General features: G+C 46.6%; 2 protein-coding genes across 8 annotated transcripts in view; both read right to left on the bottom strand.

The window, feature by feature from the left end:
* Positions 1-2948, bottom strand: part of map3k22 (mitogen-activated protein kinase kinase kinase 22) — a 32429-nt gene extending 29481 nt beyond the window's left edge. The window contains exon 1 of the mRNA XM_076050519.1: positions 2559-2948. The gene's annotated coding sequence lies outside the window, so the exon portion shown is untranslated. The remainder of the gene's footprint in view (positions 1-2558) is intronic.
* A 162-nt stretch (positions 2949-3110) lies between these two features.
* dlec1 (DLEC1 cilia and flagella associated protein) lies at positions 3111-17700 on the bottom strand. Of its 7 annotated transcripts, none has more exons than XM_076050513.1 (49): positions 17398-17700; positions 17172-17248; positions 16602-16745; positions 16370-16526; positions 16174-16287; positions 15883-16082; positions 15522-15748; positions 15031-15115; positions 14851-14938; positions 14488-14661; positions 14217-14353; positions 14033-14125; positions 13879-13969; positions 13627-13789; positions 13329-13521; positions 12927-13009; positions 12624-12786; positions 12429-12525; positions 12201-12331; positions 11957-12106; positions 11745-11875; positions 11215-11365; positions 11027-11140; positions 10729-10850; positions 10440-10622; positions 10284-10351; positions 10039-10190; positions 9856-9971; positions 9704-9774; positions 9336-9541; positions 9188-9250; positions 9032-9109; positions 8891-8953; positions 8713-8790; positions 8548-8625; positions 8386-8460; positions 8216-8293; positions 8061-8126; positions 7920-7970; positions 7639-7812; positions 7426-7554; positions 7226-7345; positions 6657-6751; positions 6470-6557; positions 6198-6398; positions 5797-5958; positions 5567-5717; positions 5353-5464; positions 3111-4767 (listed from the first exon to the last, which is right to left on the bottom strand). In XM_076050513.1, the coding sequence occupies exons 1-49, from the start codon at positions 17522-17524 to the stop codon at positions 4644-4646; spliced, it is 5994 nt and encodes a 1997-aa protein (XP_075906628.1). In that variant the 5' UTR covers positions 17525-17700; the 3' UTR covers positions 3111-4643. The 7 variants fall into 7 exon arrangements, with proteins under 7 accessions (XP_075906628.1, XP_075906626.1, XP_075906630.1 ...); XM_076050511.1 differs by having other exon boundaries at positions 5353-5467; positions 17398-17699; XM_076050515.1 differs by having other exon boundaries at positions 5353-5467; positions 7639-7806; positions 17398-17699.
* Positions 17701-18342: the final 642 nt, after the last annotated feature.

The following is an 18342-nucleotide window of genomic DNA, read 5'->3' as shown; positions in this document are numbered from 1 at the left end:
GCGCGCCATCTGGACGAGGCTTTTCCTTTCGGCGCTTCGCAGACGAGGAGCTCCCTTCGTGCGTTTTATCCGCCCACACAGCTCGACATGATGCAGCGGGATCATGCGGGGTCGTTGGCTTTTCCTTCTGGAATAGAGCGCTTTGAAAAAAAAAGCCACAGTGGCAGTGACCGACATCTCCAATTATGCATTTTCACAAATTGTACCGTTTCTTTCTCTTCCCCGTCGCTGGCTTTTTTTTTTTTTAATTCAAAGCCGTCAAGAAGCTCGGCACATTGCATTTCAGCAATGACAATCTTGGAATACCCTATTTAGGTTTCCTCAAAACGAAACAATTAGCTTATATTATGACCACAGAACACATTTTGGTTCATGAAGTAGTCTAAATAAAAGCTGACGCATCTCTAAAAATGCAGCCAGTTGCATTTTTTTTTCTCAACACTTCTGACCTCTCCTCCCACATCTCACCAGTGGGTGAATTCCCAAAACTCATCAGAGCAAGATTTCTTCACGAGACAAGTCAGCTGAAAAGGTACACCTTCTCTAAACTTGTTTGGCTTCCTACCGTTGCCGGGCAACGTCTATAAACGGGGCCCTGGAGGGAGGGTGATAAGCCTCCTCGTGAGTCACGGTGACCTTTAACCTCCAGGCCCCCCTCCCCCTCGCCCGTGGGCGTCTGGCGAGAGAGAGGTCAGCGCTCTACGAGGCTCGAGCATAACATCACACTCTTTATTGGAGGGAGTAGGTCAGCAAGAGAATAAAAAATGAACCCTACCAGTCAAAAGTTTGGACACGTTATCTGATGCAATGTTTTCTCTTTATCTTTAGTACTTTCTTCATTGCACATTACACGCACTGAAGACATCACAAACGTGAGTAGTGTATGTGTAATTGTGCAGCAAAGAAAAACAAATACGCTTTTTAGGAAAGGTGGCTATTTTGAAGAATTTAAAGATAAAATGTGACTTATTTTACACTTTGATTGTTTCCTCCATAATTCCATTGTGTGTTCATACGTAGTTTTGATGCCTTCAGTGAGAAACTGCAATGCCAATAGTCATGAGAATGAAAGAAAAGACATTAAATTCATAAGGGTGTGTCCAAACTTGACTGGCAAGTGTATATGAAATGCAATAATAATGAAAAAATGTAATAACAATAATAATGTAAACATTAATCTCTCTCTGGCAACAGAACTTCCCACAATTAAAAAACAAGTCCATAATTATTTTTGTTACGTTCCTTGCTCCACTTTTTTTGGAAAGACCTGCTCTTAACACACAGTTCAGGGGGACAGCTAATTGTGATGTCAAAAAGGGCAGGCTAATTACATAACCCTCCCAGCCAGGTGTTCATTCTGCCCTCTGATGACCCTTCTCTCCACCCAGGGAAAAACATTGAGAAGATCCAACCAACTGCAACCACCAGTTAGGGCCGACGGTTAAAACCAAAAAAGAGAGCTAAATATATTGACATCTGGAGTCTCCCCTCTGCAAGGCTGCTCCACTCTGGATTTAAAAATAAAGGCAGAACTCTTTGGAACTTGGTTGAGAATGCAGGCCCTTGAAAGTTTTCCATGGGTTTCGGCTTCGGCCCTGTCCTTTGTGTTTTCAGCCTCGCAGTCTCTGGCTGCCATCTCGACTGTGGGATCCAGGCTCTGTTATCAGCCGAGTGGATTGTTTTGCTTGAGGCACACCAGCCGTGCCAGTGGGCGGCTTCCATTTGACAGTTTGACTCTCACTTTTGAGGCTCTTTTGGAGCCCCAAAGGGCCACGGCGACGTGCAGGGGAAACTCGTCAAGTCGCTCCCACGAGCGCAGCTCACGCGGCTTTGATTTGGTTAAACACAAGCGGCTCCGTTAAAATCTCATTTGGTCGGTCGCGATGGTCTGCTGTGACAGGAGCCCGAAGCTCTTCCTGTAGCCAAACCAGCGTCGTTCCCACTACTTGCGATCCCTCCAGTGCAGTTTGACGCGTCTTCAACGTGGATCCAAAAGCATACTTTCAAATGCACGGACAGAAAAACAGACAGGAAGGTGGAATGCAGTGCAAAATGTCAACAACTTTTCCGAAAAATAAAGATGAGGAATTCTGCAGCGAAAGATGCACGCAGAACAAAGGGCCACGGTAAAAGTCCAACACTTGCACCGTGTGTAAGGTGCCAGAAATCAATCACAGATCAAGTTGTGGAATGTAGGCTTCGCTACAAGTACGGCACAAAAAAAAGGAAGGAGAAAAAAAACACATCAAAACTGCCTTCTTGTCAAACTACTGCATCTCCAAATTATTTAATAAAAAACAGTTAGGGTTAGTCTGCGTTTACTCTTTACTCATATAGTCAGTCGCCCAATAGGTCGTAGTTCTGCTCTATCGAAACTTGAACTTTCAGAGGGGGGAAAGCAGCAATTAAGCAGTTGTTGTCGCAAGGCTGCTCCATGTCCTGGCGTTTCACTTGTGATAAACAGGAAATAACAGTCTAAACGCAGTGACCTCAGTTAAGTGGCGCATAGCAAAAAACAAAAAGAGCGGGGGGAATAATCTTGAACCTGGACTCTTTACCTTGTTATCTGCGTGTCTCCATGTTCGAGTGGCGGCGTAGTCTTAAAAAACAACCGAAGTAGTCAACGGGCACCAGTTCTGTCGGATAAAGGCAAAGGCAGAGCGAAGAAATCCCAACTGTGCAAAAAAAAAAAAAAAATCTCCCCAAAACAGTAGAGACGATATCCGGAAACCGCTCCGAGGACCGAGTCAGTCTTTTATTTCTTTCTCACGGCGACAGACTCCCTTCGTTAGCAAGATGCTTAAATCCACAGCCGCGTTCACGCGCTAAACTGACTCAACTGCCGTTTCTCGTCAAAGTTTCTCTCTGTCGCTCGCCCTCTATCTGCCTTGCCTGCTCTTTGGTGGTCTCCACGCACACACACTCGTACACTCACAGACTGCAGCCGACTTTACCTCTGGAGAGGCGCCTCTGATGTCAGCAGCGACGTGAGCTCCAGGAAGTGGTGACGCTCTCCGCTGGTGCGTCTCCAAGGCAGCGGCGGCAAAAACTGTGGGGGAAGCAGTGCCCTCGTGTGGACAAAGAGAGTAAGTGCAACGCCAGTGTCCCCCTTTATTTCATACCTTTTAGTAATTTTTTTCTCCCCAATTAAACTAATGAGAGCTGGGATACTGCGATATTCATTTTGGAATTTTACCACTTATACAGGGTTTTTGCATACCAGGAGCACAGGATCCCATTTTTTGAAAGCCCCAAGTGTGACATTTAGAAACAGCAAATGCTGAAAGCTCATTGCAGACAATGTCAATTTTTAATGTTACTTCATATCATGTCAATCATTCCCTTTGAAGGTTTTTCAAGGTACAAGTGTGTAAATTAGAACGCTCTCTACAGATTAACCACACTAGACAGACATTCCTGATAGTGCTACATCTCATTACCTTGCCTGCTGGGCAGAAAACAGCATTGCACTCACTCTGACCTGTGACTTCACATCTCTGGCATTTTTATGATCTTGCGAGTTTCTTATTATGTTTTCCCTTCACACAACTGACGCCATAGCTCGAGTCGAGAATAAATCACTAACCCGGGTAATTGACATCTCTTAATGCCATTACCTAAAAAATAAGTCAGACAGGGCTCTTGTTTTGTATAATGCCTGGCTCTGGCACCTCACTAACACTCAGGCACAGCGACTGTGATGAATGCCACGATGCTGATGTCATGCCGTTTGTGCACATTCTGTTATTGATCTCATGTGGCACACATTTCGAATACTAATCAGTCGGCTCTACTTCTTGATGTTGGGTAGTCATCACCGTTGTGTATTTCAATCTTAAGGCTATGTATTTAAGGTTGCAGAGACGACAGCCAATCGCTGTTTGTGTGTTTGAAGTATCTGTGCTCTATTTTGTGCTCTTTTTGCAGACGCTTTCTATTTTTTATTCAACAAATGTAAATGTAAATTCAAACACCCCCCCCCCCTCAGTCAATGAAATGAATTATGCACTATACTTGCAACAAGAGGACGGAGGTGGAAACCACAGCCGCGGGCTACATTGCGAAACGCGAGCACCAGACCGGTTAAGAGTGAGTGGCACCGTGAAGCAGACCGTTAAAAAAAAAAAGAAGAAGAAAAAAAAAGAGCAGTTCACATGTGACTGAACATATTCAACAGCAGATATTTCCTCCTGTTGGATGAACCGCTGCTCCGCTGCCGCTGCTTTTCAATTTGTTCCACAAAATGATTTGCGGGCTGGGAAGTTGTGTCCCTCACTTTGGCAAGAGTGGAACACGGGAATGACAAACATTCCTCCGACCTTGGTACCGCCGTCCCTCTCTTCAGGTTCGTTCCACCAGGCTGCTGCTCCCATTGTGAGCAGTCATGCCTTTGCTCTGCAATAAGGCTGCGTTGCTTTGCAATGAATACCAATTGGACATTTGCATCCCTCTGTGGGTTTGCTTTGCCCGCAGACATCTAAGCGGCTAAACAGTGCAGCGGGATGAACACCACAAGCGCGTCCTATGAACAAAGACTCAGTGTCTCTTTGAATGAATGCGCTTCCCGTAGCATTATTTTCAACACTTGGGTTACATTTTTACAAAAGCGACCATGAAGAAATAACACGATGCCTGTCTTGTCATCAGGTCGCTGAGTTTGACCTGTACAGCTCATCGAACGATCCCTTTCCCAGGAGCTGCAGGGTGAAGGTGGTCCTCACCAGCGGGGACTTGATCAGCGCCACAGCCCTGAACTCTCCGTCCACACTGCAACGTGAAAAATTACAAGAAAAACATGCAAAAATAAAAATCTATGCTCCGAGTTTGTAAAACACGTTCACACGCCCGTTGGATTCGGATATTTTGCACTTTCTCAAACTGGAGAAGCTCAGACTTGTGTTGCAGGGATCCTCTAACAAATTTAGATAAATGTGGGGCCCATTTTTTCAATTTGCTAAAAATACAAGCATCCCATTTGCCTCCGGCTGAAATGGCAGTTGGTTTCTTGGGGTTACTCTCCTGAGCTGGTCATGGCATAGGGTGTTTCCTTAAGTATTGACTGTGACTGCTTTTCTTCCTCTTTTTTTTTTTTTAACAATCTTATTTGTTAGCTGACTGAAGTTGTTGTTTTTTTTCTTTTTAATTTTTCTTTTTTTTTTTATTATTTAATTCATTTATTTTGTGTGTTTTTTTTCCTCTCGTGTGTTGGTTCAGGTTAAGTTTCCTGTGTAACTGTTTTCAGGTTTTTCATATATCTATTTATATGTATATATTTTTAACTTTATGCTATGTACTCTTCTGGAAAACCCCAATAAAGTTTTTGAAAAACAAAACAAAAAACACGTTCATCACCTGGGAGTGAAGCTGATCCAAAGTGTCTGGTTCCAGCTGGTCGACTGAGGGTTTTTAAACTTCATGAATCCGAATTCTGGAGTCACTCGGAACACACAGGGCTCGGCTGCATCTGCTTCAATGCGCACAGTAAAACACACAGAGTCAAATTCAATGGTATCACGTAATAAGCATCTTTTTTGGATGTCTGCACTGAATGTACAGTGGCCTGAACCTATGATTGAGGTCCAGGAAGTATAGGTTCCCTGGCTGTGGAGGTCCACTTCAACCGTCTTGGTCTTGCCCACGTAGCAGGAGCCAAAGTCGATGCTGTCAGTGGACAGACTGATTGTAGGAAGATCCAAACAGGCCTGGAGAGGCACAGTCTGCACACACAGGGGGAAACAATCTCAATTCGGAACTTCATCACCCGCACACCTGATTCAGATTCTCTGCCTCTCACACCTGAAAGGTGTTGTTGCTGTAGTGGATCAGGAGGTCCTGCTGGAACTGCAGCGTCCTCTGGCTTCTCTTGGACTGAATGAGCGTCACGCTGTCAGGGACTTCCTCCTCTGCCTGGTCTGCGTGATCCAGGAGGGCCGGAGTGCAGCAGAAGGCCACTTTCACCTGTTGGCAGGAGTACATGTAGGAAAACAAGACAGCAGCATCTGTGGATGAAAACTGAAGGTCATGCTGATCCTGAATCTTTAACATTTTTTGTTTAGAGATGGCATTAAACTACAGTGTTTGCTTTGAAACACGAACGAGTCAATTTTTGCCACTCACAGTATTTTTTTTTTTTTACTTTTAACACAATGGGAAAGAGTTTTAACATAAAATATGAGCAGAATGGCCATAAGTCTCACCAGCGTGCGTTGCTGCGGCTGCAGCGACAAATACGGGCCGTCCTCAGCGTGCGGGGTGCAGGAGCTCCGGGTGCAGGGTCGAGGACTCGCAGGCTTGAGGACCACAAACGGCAGGCAAGTCTCCAGTTTGAAGTGAAGCGGCAGCTTCAAGTTGTTTCTCAGCTCAAAGGTCTGGATGATGTCAAAGTCCCGCAGCGCCATCTTGCAGAGCAGGAGCAGAATGAGGATGGAGGAAGGACAAAACTTACCCAGAGACTTCCCTGTGGCCGTACCTCCGTGTCTGGCTCCTCCCTCTGCAGATCGCCGGCTGAGGCGTAAAACTCCAGCACCTGCTCGTCCTCCTCCATCTGCACGCACAGCCTGCAGAGACAGGAAGCCACCGTTTCAGACCGCTCTATACCTCCTTCTGCCGCTTTCCTCGCACGTAATTTAAATTTCAGGAAAACCCTAATGGCTTACGCTGCAGGCTTTACAGCCGCCAGAAGATCAACTCTGATAGGCTCCAGATCCAAACCGTGAGCTCTCACGACTTTTTCCGGAACACAGGCAACCGTCTGTAATACAGCACAAAAATCATATCAAAGACTTCCGCTACCAGTCAAAAGTTTGGACACAACCTATGCATTTAATGTCTTTTCTTTCATTCTCATAGACATCAGTTTCTCACTGAAGGCATCAAAACTAGGTATGAACACACATGGAATTATGTAGGGCACAATGAAAGTGTCAAATAACTAAACACGTTTCATACTTAAATTCTTCAAAATAGCCACCTTTCATAAAAAGCATATTTAGAGTTATTTAACGTGTTTTTCTTTTCTGCATAATTGCATATATCTTACTCATATATTTGATGTCTTCAGTATCTATGTGCAGTGTAGAAAGTTGTAAAGACATACAAAAAAAATGTATGAGAAGGTGTGTCCAAAGTTTTGACTGGTAGTTGACTGGAAGTTTATTACGGTCAGATTGGAAGGTTTCCTAAAGCTAGCCTGACCTTGGCCTTGTGCTATGAAGCCGCTCGTTACCTCAGTGAGCCTCACGAAGCCCAGGGCCACACCCACACATCTGTCCTCGCCGACCGCCTCGGGCAGCGTCAAAGGAGTGAAAGAGACATGCACCGTGCTGCTTCCTCTGGCTGGGATCACCTTTGAGGTTGATAACAGACATTACACACCTCAGATGTGAGCTCAGAGTCGAATCTGAGGCCGAATTCTGGCCTGCGTACCATTTGCTGAGGCGTGACGCAGTAGGGGTAGTCGGAGAGGATGCCCACAGGGGGTGCGATGTCCACAGAGGACGGGGGGTCGTCTTTCTTACTCATATCCTCGGATACGCTCCCTTCTTCTTCCATGGACTGAATTGGATTAAAAATAATAAGCCAAAAATAAAGGGGCAACATTTGAACAGGTTGTGCCGCCGTGTGATGATCAGCACTTACAATGATGCTCTGAGGGGAGCCACTTGATTCCTTAGAGTCGGGGGATTCACTTATTGCCTTCTTCTCCAAGGATGTGTCCTCAGCACTCGCTAGAACACTCTCGGAAGGGTCGCTTGTGTCTCTGCCATCCGCCGTCTCATTTTTTTCCTCACTGTTTAAAGACGTGTCCTGAATCCATTTTTTTTGTGTTTTTTTTAGAAAATGTATTCATTAAAATACCAAAAAAGAACATGCACGTTATGTTCTATCCTCGCCCCAGTGCTGTCGGATGACGCCCTTACTTCTTTTGAGTCCGGCGTCTCATTTTCAGCCTTCTTATCAGGGGGTGTTCCCTGAATTAACAGGAAAGGCAATATAGAGGTCAAAAGGTCAAAAATTCTTACTCGTGTTTGTGGCACATTAGTCCGATTATCAGCACTCACAACAATGCTTTCAGATGAGGTGCTTGCTCCTCTGGAATCTGGGGTCCCATTTTTCAACTTTTTGTCCTGAATCAACATGGAGAAAAAAAGGAAAACATTAGAAAAAGGCTTAATATTAATTTAGTTTACAGATTTGGGTTATTATGGCCACTCACCACAGCGCTTTTGGAGGAGGTGCCAGACTTCTTAGAGTCTTGGGTCCCGTTTTTTGCCTTCTTATTTGAGGATGCATCCTGAATCAACATTAATTTAAAAGAAAGGAAGAGTTAAAAATTGATAAAACCTCAGCATGTTAATAGTGTTGGCAGACTTAGTCAGTGCTCACCACGGTGCTCTTGGAGGAGGAACCTGATTTCTTGTCTGTTGTCTGATTTTTCATCTTCTTTGTGGAAGGCGTGTCCTGAATCAATTGGTCAAAAATAACTCAATGAATAAACAGTCATATTATACATACTGCTGGATTGTACGTGTCGTGAACAGCACTCACGCCAGTGCTCTCAGAGGAGGAGCTCGCTCCTTTAGAGTCTGGGGAGGCCGCTTTAGTCTTCTTGTTAGAGGGCGTTCCCTGAGTCATTGTAAAAAAAGAAATTACCGAAATGAAATGGCTGGTTCCTAATAGCGCTGGTGGATCTGTAATATCATCAGTGCTCACCACAGTGCCTCTTGAGGAGGCGCTCGATTTCCTCGAGTCTGGGGTCCCACTTTTTGCCTTCTTGCTGGAAGGTGTGTCCTGAATCGACATGAAGAAACCCATATCAATATCTTCTTTTCAAAATGAAAGCACAACGGCAAAATTGCGTTAACAGGTTAGTGTTATTATTGGTGCTCACAGCAGTGTTTGATTCCTTCGTGTCCGCATTCTCATTTTTTGTAGCCATATCTGCAGGCATGTCCTGCATGGAGAACAAAAATCCAAATCATTTGCATCTTAACTATGTAGGTGAATCACTATTATTATCATCAGCACTCACAGCGATACTTTGAGAGGAGTCGCTCATCTCCTTCGCTTCTGCCGCCTCATTTTTTTCCTCATCATTTGGAGACGTCGCCTGGATATGAAAATATATCTCCATGTCAAAATAATGAGGACAAAGTGTGTGAGAGTTTGTGTTGTGGCCATTGCTCACCTCAACGCTTTCAGATGAGCTTTCTGGGGTCTCATTTTCACGCTTCTTATCCGACAGCGAGTCCTGAATCAACGCGTAAGGAAACAGAATCAAGACAAACGTGAAACACAGTAACAGCGATATTCCAAATTAATCGGAATGAACTTACAACAGGGCTTCCAGAGAATTCACTCGATTCCTTCGAGTCAGGGGTCTCCCTCCTTTTCTTCCTCTTCGAAGACTCTTTCGGCTTTGTCTTTCCATCAGCTTCTCTCTCTGCATCGGATGCCGGCAGATCTCCAAAGGACACGTCGGTGTCTGCCGGCTGACTTTCATCCAGGTCGACGTTATACGTCTCCCAGTCCATGCAAATTTCTGATAGCGTCGAAAAGAGTTGGGTTGGGTGAATTCAAAGAGGTCAAAGGAGTCTGTTTTCTGCCGAGTGGCTCTTTCAGTTTCCCAGCTGGACTGCAATTATTTGCAACCTATTACATCTAAATTTTTATTTCTACAATCTATTTTATTGGTTCCGCTTACCCATAAAGGTGGGATTATTGATGCGGATAGCGCGGGACACAGTGTCACCTCCGGATACCTGAGTGCCAAACCTGCGGAGCCAAACAGGAAATGTCTCACACACATCAAAAAACACAGAGCGATGTGAGGATTTTCACTGCCGTGAAACCGACTGTATGTTGAGCGTCTGGGTCTGGCCGTCTGAACTGGGGCCCAACATCTGGAAGTAGAGCGGGCAGCCCGTCACCGACATCCGCATGGGGATGGACATAACGTCGAGGTCCCCCACCTGGAAGATTGAACCAGAAATTGAAGAAGTTGCTTCAGAGATGGAGACACCGTGTACTGTGTCATACCTTGCACAGGAGGTTGTCTGTGTATTTGCCCCACATCTCCATGTAGGCGGTGACGTTCACAGTCAGCGTCTCCAGAGGCCCCAGAGTGCCAGCGTGCGGCGTCACGAGGAACACTGCGCCCTTCCCGTTGGCCAGCAGCCGGCTCATCAAGTCTGACAAAGAAACACAGAAACGGCTGAGGGCCGTGCTCGTGACTTTGCTAAAAAACACACAAAAACACAAAAAGACATGGATGTGGTGCATACCCTCGTTCTTTTTTTCTTCCAGTTTCTTTGCATGCATCGAGTGAACGGGCCTTGCAGCGTACGCATATCTGCCATACGGAAAGCAGCAACTTATTATGTTTTTTCTTGGCCATTACAGGCTACAGGTGAGTGGGAGGGGAGGGAGAGGAACAGTACCTTTGCTCTGGGCTGCGTGAATCCGTGTCGCGGCAGCTGAAATACTCTGGCTCGATGGTGAAAGCAGCAGCGATGGCCGTCTGGTTCGCCAGCAGCAGCTGCCTGCTGACGGTCCTCTTCACGATGATGTCGTCTCCGAAGTCCAGCAGCAGCGTCGAGGGGTCCTCGTCATCAGAAGCGGGGCTAACACCAAAGGCCGTATTTTTTTTGCATTTCTTTTTCCCCCATTTAACAGTAATGCAATGGTGCTACAAAGCAGCTTTGGAATGACTGAAATCAAGATTCCTACCAGCTGTCAGGGAGAGAGTAAGACACACTGAGGGACCTGGCTTTGGGAGCCACGATGCTGAGTACGAGAGGCGAGTCCATCCCCTGAACCTCGCAGAGGGCGATGACGTCGGTGGCCTCCGTCTGGACAAACAGGCAAGCACTTTATCAATGTGAAATACATCCATCCTTCACAGCATCGCCTGCACTCAGGTTCGAGCTGGCGAAGGCAGTGACACACTCAAGCATTTCTCTGGGCTGTGGGAGGAAAGCTGGAGACAAAGAAAAACATTGGTGAACATATATAAACAGGCACTTACAAAGTGAGTGATGAAGGTCACAGTGATCTTCATTTGGACGTTGGGGCCCAGAGTGCTGCAGACGGGTTCGAAGGTGGCCGAGCACCGTTCGGCCTGCGTGCCCTGAAGCTTCGGCTGAAGGTGGAAAATAAAAAATCGTCACAAAGTTTGGATTCTTCACAGCTGCCAAGCTGTGAATCGAGCGCTACCTTCCACTTGAACTGCGTGGGCAGCATGGTCTGATTGAAGATGGTGACGGTTCCCTGGACAGGAAGTCCGACGTAGATGTCTGGCAGGAGCATCTTGCAGTTGAGCAGACAGGCCAGTGGGGACTGCACGTCTCCTCGCACCAGGAGGTGACTGTCACAGTGTTGGATGAGGGCAGGACGGGTGAGCGAGTTTTTAGTCAATTCAAAGTTGAACTTGAATGAAATAATGGGCTTGCACACTATCTGCAATGGCCAATTGGCCATTTATTTGCTCTTGTCCTAAATATCCAAACTGAACAAACAAATTAAATTAATCAAAATCAAATCCAACGGCCACTAAGGCACCAAAGGAGAGAATTTTCACAGCGCTGCCCCCTATGCTTGGTAGACCCATATATAGAACACCTAGTGTTCCAGAGCTATAAAATACCTTAAAAATATAAGAATTAGTAAGCATTCACATTAACTCAAATAATGCTAACAATATTATGATCAATCAAAAATGACAAATAGCTCCAACACTATCTTACCACCCTGTTCCGTTCTCCACTGACAGCTGCAGCTCCGTCTGGAACTGCTGGCAGGAGCGAGGCCAGAACTGCACAGTGACGCTGCAGGATGCCGAGGGCAGCAGCACACCTCTGCTCGGCTCGATGGAGATCTGAGCAACATCGATTCAGAGGCACATGCGCACATTCAGTCACATCTACACACGCTGCGCTCTAATGACTGAACTCAGTACCTGTGAGTCCTCGACATCTTGGCTCTCCTCCAGAGTCCAGGAAGCTTCGAGCTGGGTGATGTTGGTGAGGAGCAGCGAGGTCCGTTTCCGCGTTCCCAGCTTCATTAGCCCAAAGTCCACGCTGGGGACGTTGAGGGTCACTGTGGGGCCCTTCACAAAAATCCCGAGACGGGCAAATCACATTGAAACACGTCTGCAGCGTTAATCACGCAGACGTGCAGTTATGATTTCACCTTCTTCCTACCTTGAAGGTGACCTCTACGGCCACAGTGATGGGCTCAGGATGGTACTCTATGCGGCAAACAAGGCTGGTCACAAGTCTCTCCGGTTTGGTTCCGTTCACAAGGAGGTTGATGTCAAAGCACTCGTTTTCCTCTACATCCAAAAACAAGCAGCAATGGAGAAAAGCCCTGTCAAAGGTTGTTATACGGTTGTAGAGCATGTTAAATGTATGTTTCAGTGTGCAACAGACCTATTCTACCACTAGAGGGCTCTACTTCTATCCAGTGCCAGTCACTGTTATTTTCCTCCCATTGAAAGTTGATGAAGGTTCTGCTGTGGTTCCACATCTGACAAAACACACAGAGACGGCAGGAAAAACTGTCGCTGTGATGCAAAATTTCAATGAGACCAAAGACGTGGGGGTGAAAAAAAGAGCGTCATCAACCTTAAACTGTCTTCGCACGGTGGTTTGAATGTAGACCTCCCCGGGGATGACCACGGCGTAGGGCTCCAGCAGGATCTGGTACGGCTCCATCGGGCCCTTCAGCTCGATCTCCATGACGATGACGTCGCTCATCCTGGAGCCGGTGTGCAGCGGCGGCAGGACGCTAGAAGAATCCCACAGACACTATATGCAAACTGGCTGTGGTGATGTTCTGTTTGCAGTGCACACACGCACACACACACACGCACACGCACACACACACACACACACACACACACACACACTAAGGTTGTGGAGACTCACTGTTCGGCAGGAGCAGTTGGTGGTGGCGGCGGCTGTGGGACGTCGCTCAGGACCAAGTGGCACACACAGTGGTGATTCTTTAACTTGGGAAGACAAAAATAGAAGTGTGTTCATCTTCAATCAATAGTGGAACCTCGCAGCAATCTTTGTTTTGAAGTTGCATCTGTTTCTCCTTAAAGGTTTAGCTATAAGCAACTTTATTTTTTTTAATTCATATAATGCTTCCTTCTCTTTGTACTCTGTTTTGTTTTTTAATTTTGCTAATTTCCCCAATGTGGCATCAATAAAGGTGTTCTATTCTATTCTATTCTATTCTATTGGGTAAAAAATTAGCCCTAAAACCCTCACCTATAAAGTCACCTTTTTCTAAGTTCTTTGAAACCTGTCCAACCCTTCTGTTACCTCTTTGGGGCGGAAGGTGAGCCGGAACTCCTCGTCCTTGTAAGGGGCCAGGACACCGGTGAAGGGGCTGATCTGGAAGGCGCCGTCTGTCTCCGGGCGGAACTGGATCTGGGACGGCGCCGGTGTCTCGATGGGAGGCATGGGCCGCAGGTTGGGCTTCATGATCTGCCAGTGGAACGGCAGCTCCACATGACTTTAGTCCCAGGCAGGGCCAAAGAGGGCGACAGAAAAAATATATATCGTTGGCAATTTTTTTTTCCTTCTTTTCCTACTTTCTTGAGGTTCCAGCGAGGCTCACGTGTTGTTTCGAATGACCATTTTCTTCTCCTTGCCAGAGTGAGGGTTACTGGGGCTAAAGCGGATGGAGTGCTCGGCCGTGAGGTCACACGCCTCCCCAGCCATGGGGTGCTCCTGCTTCCCCGACACGGACACCAGCTCCAGCGCCACCTCCTGGCCCTCACCTGGTACATAGGAGGCATTTCTCAATGACGGAAAAAACGTTTTTTTTCCCCCTTCAATTACCTTTTTGAATTGTTTTTTTTGTTTTTACCTTGAACGCTCACGTGTTTCACTTGGCAGTTGTCGCACACGATGGTGAAATCCTGGCTGAGCTTCTCAGCCGTGGAGGGAAAGAAGGCCACCTGCAAACACGCAAGCGCACATTAAAATAAACAAATAAATAAAAATAAAACATTTAAACTCACCTCTACCACAACTGTTTCTCCAGGCTGGAGCACAAACAGAGACGGGCTGACTGCAAAGGGCGGCTTCTCAGAAAAGTAGGTTTTTGCCAAAGACTGCACAGGGGAAACAAAAAAGTGTTTGTTTTTTTTCTCCTCTTTGTGACAGAATCATTATCATTCCAAGGACTTGCAGAGAGTTTTTCACCCTGATGTTCCAAGCCGGCCACTGGTCTTTGGGGAGGATGCAGAACTTGCCGGCACTGAGGCCGACGTTTTGGCACATGAACTCCACAAACTTTATCCCTCCGATCAGACAGTAGCCGCACTCCATCACCCTCGGCACTGTCCAAGCAGGGGTTAAATGTCTGGTCAGGTGAGGGGATTTCAATGTTGAACGTTGGGGTTGCAGCGTCAAAACAATCCTTGCTACACAATCATTGTGACTCAAAGTTCCTGGGAGTGCGAGCGTGACTCACACGTGACCACCGGAGGGTGTCGCTCAGCTCTGATGGGCACGACGAGCACGTCCTCCCCCTGTGTTTCCACGGTGATGAAGTCCTCGTAGCCGCCCAGGGACTCCGGGGCGAAGTGCACCATGTACTTGCAGCTCATCCCGGGCGCCACAATGCCGCTGTCGCCAGGAAACCTCCCTGCCAATTCACGTATGACAAATCTTTTTACGCACACTAGGTGGTGCTGTAAGGTTTCAAATCCCATATTTCCCACATTCCAGAGATGCATGACTACATTTCTGAAAAATATCAGCATTCCTTTTCTATCAGTTGACGTGGACGGAGGCTTAGGGAGCCAATCAGAAACGAGGGAAGAGCTCAGCTCACCCAAGCCAATGGCGAAGTAGGTCGTTGTGGGAGGGATCACTCGGACATGGCGGCTGGCGGAGGTGAGGTTTTTCAGCTCCAGCGTCGTCTAGGCGGCAACAGGACGGAACAAGTCAGAACAACCGCGAGATCCGTTAGTCAACATTTGTACTTTCGACATCAGTTCCCAAGGAAGCGCACCTCGTAAACTTGTCCCACTGAGTACTCGGTGAACAGCACCACCGAGGGCTTGGCCAGGAAGACCGGCACGCAGGATGCAGTGGAGCTGTCAGGGGGAAAGGCATGAAAGCTTGAAAGGAACACATGCTTTTTCCATCTGTTAAGACACCTTGGTAGGAAGTGGCACCTGAGGGATATGTCTAGTCGGATTGTAGAGCTCAGTTAAAGTCTTGCTTGGTTGCCGAAGAAGAATTAGGCTTTTCAAAGTAGCTGTGAGGGTCCCAGAAAATCAGCTTTGCACAGTTATTCATCTAATACTCGATTCCTTCACAGCATAGGATGAAGGGATAGATGCACTTTACTGTTAACAAAGTGAATTTAGCATCATAAGGGACCTTGAAAACAAAATCTTGCCCCAACTGCGATGTAACACTGTCAATCCTCTTTATATCTGTTCCACTAGGACAAGCTAATCTCCTGCAGCACCACCATACTCCAACATTATCCTCTACCTTTGCTCCACAGTGCCTATCCTGCCACTCTCAGCCTTCCCTGCTTTGGTTTTGGACTGGATGAGGGACGCACCACCCTGATGCGCGGCTGGAGGAAGGAAGCGAGGGTTGCGCAGAAAGTCGCTGCGATCTTTCAGCTTCTGGAGTTTGTCCAGTCCCTCCAGCTGATCCAGTGTGTTGGGCTTGTTCGCCTTCAGCTTTGGCTTGGGTTTGCTCTGGTCTGCTTTCTTAAATAAAAAATAAAACACGACAAAACAAACATCAGATCCTAATGATCCCTGTCAGATAATAAAGACCATCCAGCAATTCCCTGATCATCCACTTCCAATGTATTAGAGAAATAAACTCAGAGCAGAAGTACCCTGTGTCCCCTCACCTGCTTGGGACTTTTCATCCTCTTGGGAACATCTGAGCTGGATTCAAGAGTGAGGCTCTTCTCTGACAGACTCCTCTCTGGCACCTTACTCTCTTGAGCAGGAAGCACGGTGTAACCATCATCCTGAGGCTCCCTGGACACGTGCATGTTGAAGGAGATGGTGGGTTTGGCGTAGTGAAACTTAACTGCACAAGAGAAAAAAAAGAGTGCTGTGATGAAACGTCATCCGAAAAACTCATTGATCATTTAGGGGGCACCGCAGAGAGAGCTGTGTACTTTCTGCTGGTGCATTCACTTGAGGTTTCTGTATTGGTAAGTAGTCCAGGGGGGATATCAGGTCGCACTGAGCCAGAAGATCACTGTCCACACACTGGGAGAAGGCCGACTGGACTGAGAGGAGACATTGTACATGAATCTACTGATACAAATAACATTTATTGGTAGTTTCACATTTTCTTTTTGCCCCGTTCACCTGTAAAAAGGCCCTGGTGATCCTGAACATCTCCGATCTCCTCTTCGATTTTCCCATAGGCCTCCTTCTCTGTGGCTGCAGCCCGGGCCCTGGCCTTGATCAGATGTCTCTCCAGCTCGTCCGCTTGTTTTATACTCTCGCTGTACTCAGAGTGGACCTACGGCGGCAGGTCAGGCAGCGCTAAAGAATAACACAACAAATCTGAATGTAAAGGGCCAAGTGGCAAACGTACCTGCTGAAGCTCCTCCACGTATCTTTCATGGTGGCTGCTGCTCTGTCCCCTCTTTGACTTGACCAGGTTGGACAAGGTGTCTCTCCTGATGATGTCCTTGGTGTAAACGTCCTTAAAAATGCTTGCCAGCATGTGAGAAATGTCCTGATATACAAGTAAGAAAAGGTTTAGAGATCTGTCCATTTTCAATACCCGCTTCTTCCTGAGCTCAGAGTCACGGGAGTCAATGGGAGCCTATACCAGCTGTCATAGCTGGACAAGAAGCCAGTTCATTGCAGGGCCACATAGAGACAAACAACTATTTGCACTCACATACACACCTACGGACAATTTAGAGTTTCCAATTCAACTTACATTTATGTTTTTGGGCTGTGGGAGGAAGCCGGAGAACCCGGAGAGAACACAAGCAGACACGGGGATAACATGCAAACCTCACGCAGAACGGTCTCAGGCCCGGAATCGAACCCACAACCTTGCTGTGAGTACCAACCACTGCGGTACCATCTCGCCCAGGTGATTTATACCTTGTGAATTTTTTAAAATTTGAATTTTATTTTTTTGCATCCATACCTGTGTTTTCACGGATGCCGGTCTGTGACTGTTGACAGATGGGTCCAACCTGGACGTTTTCTGCTCCTCTGGTTCTCCTAGAGCGGTGAAAAACAAATTTGTCAGCTAGCTTGACTTTACCTAGCCCCCTCGTCTCCTGATGAATGTAATTCACTTGACAAAGTTTCCACAGTTTGTCTTTCCCTCAGGCCACACTATGGTCAGCACCTTCATTGCTATCTACTACTACCTTCTTTAGTGAACTCCACTCTGCTGTGGCCACATTCAGAGTTGCTCCTGGCCATGTTGACGTTGCCACCGCGGAGGGAGGCTCTGCTGTCGACAATGTGCGGCTCCTTCGCTTCTTTTCTCATCTCATTATTGTTATTTGGGTTTTTATTTTTTCGTTTTCCTCCGACTTTAATCTTAGAATTCGCGCGAGGAGTTCTGCTCGCGCTTCCCGCCGTTTTTTGTTTTTTTTTTATTTAAAGTGCGTCGCCAAACCGTGAGTCTCGAGGACACCTGCTCTCGGCGTCTCCTCCGCCGTGCTCGTGCAGGCACGGTTTCCATGGCGAAGAACGCGGACACATCAACTCGCGCGCGCACCAGAGGCAAACGACGCTTCCTTCAAAAGAAAAGAAAAGATTATATATATATTTATTTTGGTTGGGCGATTGGCGATACGATCTCAATACGATTAAAAAAAAAACACACAAAAAAAAAAACACAAAAAAACCCCACAAAAAAACAGTACTATAAAGTGCTACCTGCGTCAATAAAACACTACAAACATAGCTTACACAGTAAATATGAGACGAAATAAAAGTTATTTCCATTCAAGAGTGACCCACTTAATTATTAATAATGGCTCTTTTGTTAGAACTGACTTGGCCCCATCTGTCTCTTAAGTTAGTGGGGAAGTAGGGAATAACTCTTTTTGGTCTAAAAATAAAAATAATTTTGAAAAGACTCAACAGTTACTGTATTATAAGGAAGACGTGCATGAAAAGATAGGCATATTCATTAATAGTTCCGTCTTTTTCAGCATGTCCTTTTACCCACAAGTAAGGACAGATGCATTGCTTTCATGAAGCAATCACAGCGGCGTATTATGCTGTCTCACATGAGGTGTGTCAGCTGTTATTCTTCCTCATGAAGCCGTCCAGCAAAGGAAAAAAACAGCTTTGTTTGA

This window comes from Nelusetta ayraudi, unplaced genomic scaffold (genome assembly GCF_046127955.1).
Source record: "Nelusetta ayraudi isolate G7.1 ecotype Tasmania unplaced genomic scaffold, CSIRO-AGI_Nayr_v1 ptg000127l, whole genome shotgun sequence".
NCBI lineage: Eukaryota > Metazoa > Chordata > Actinopteri > Tetraodontiformes > Monacanthidae > Nelusetta > Nelusetta ayraudi.
The sequence above is the reverse complement of the archived record's forward strand: the minus strand, read 5'-3'. Positions and strand labels throughout refer to the sequence as shown.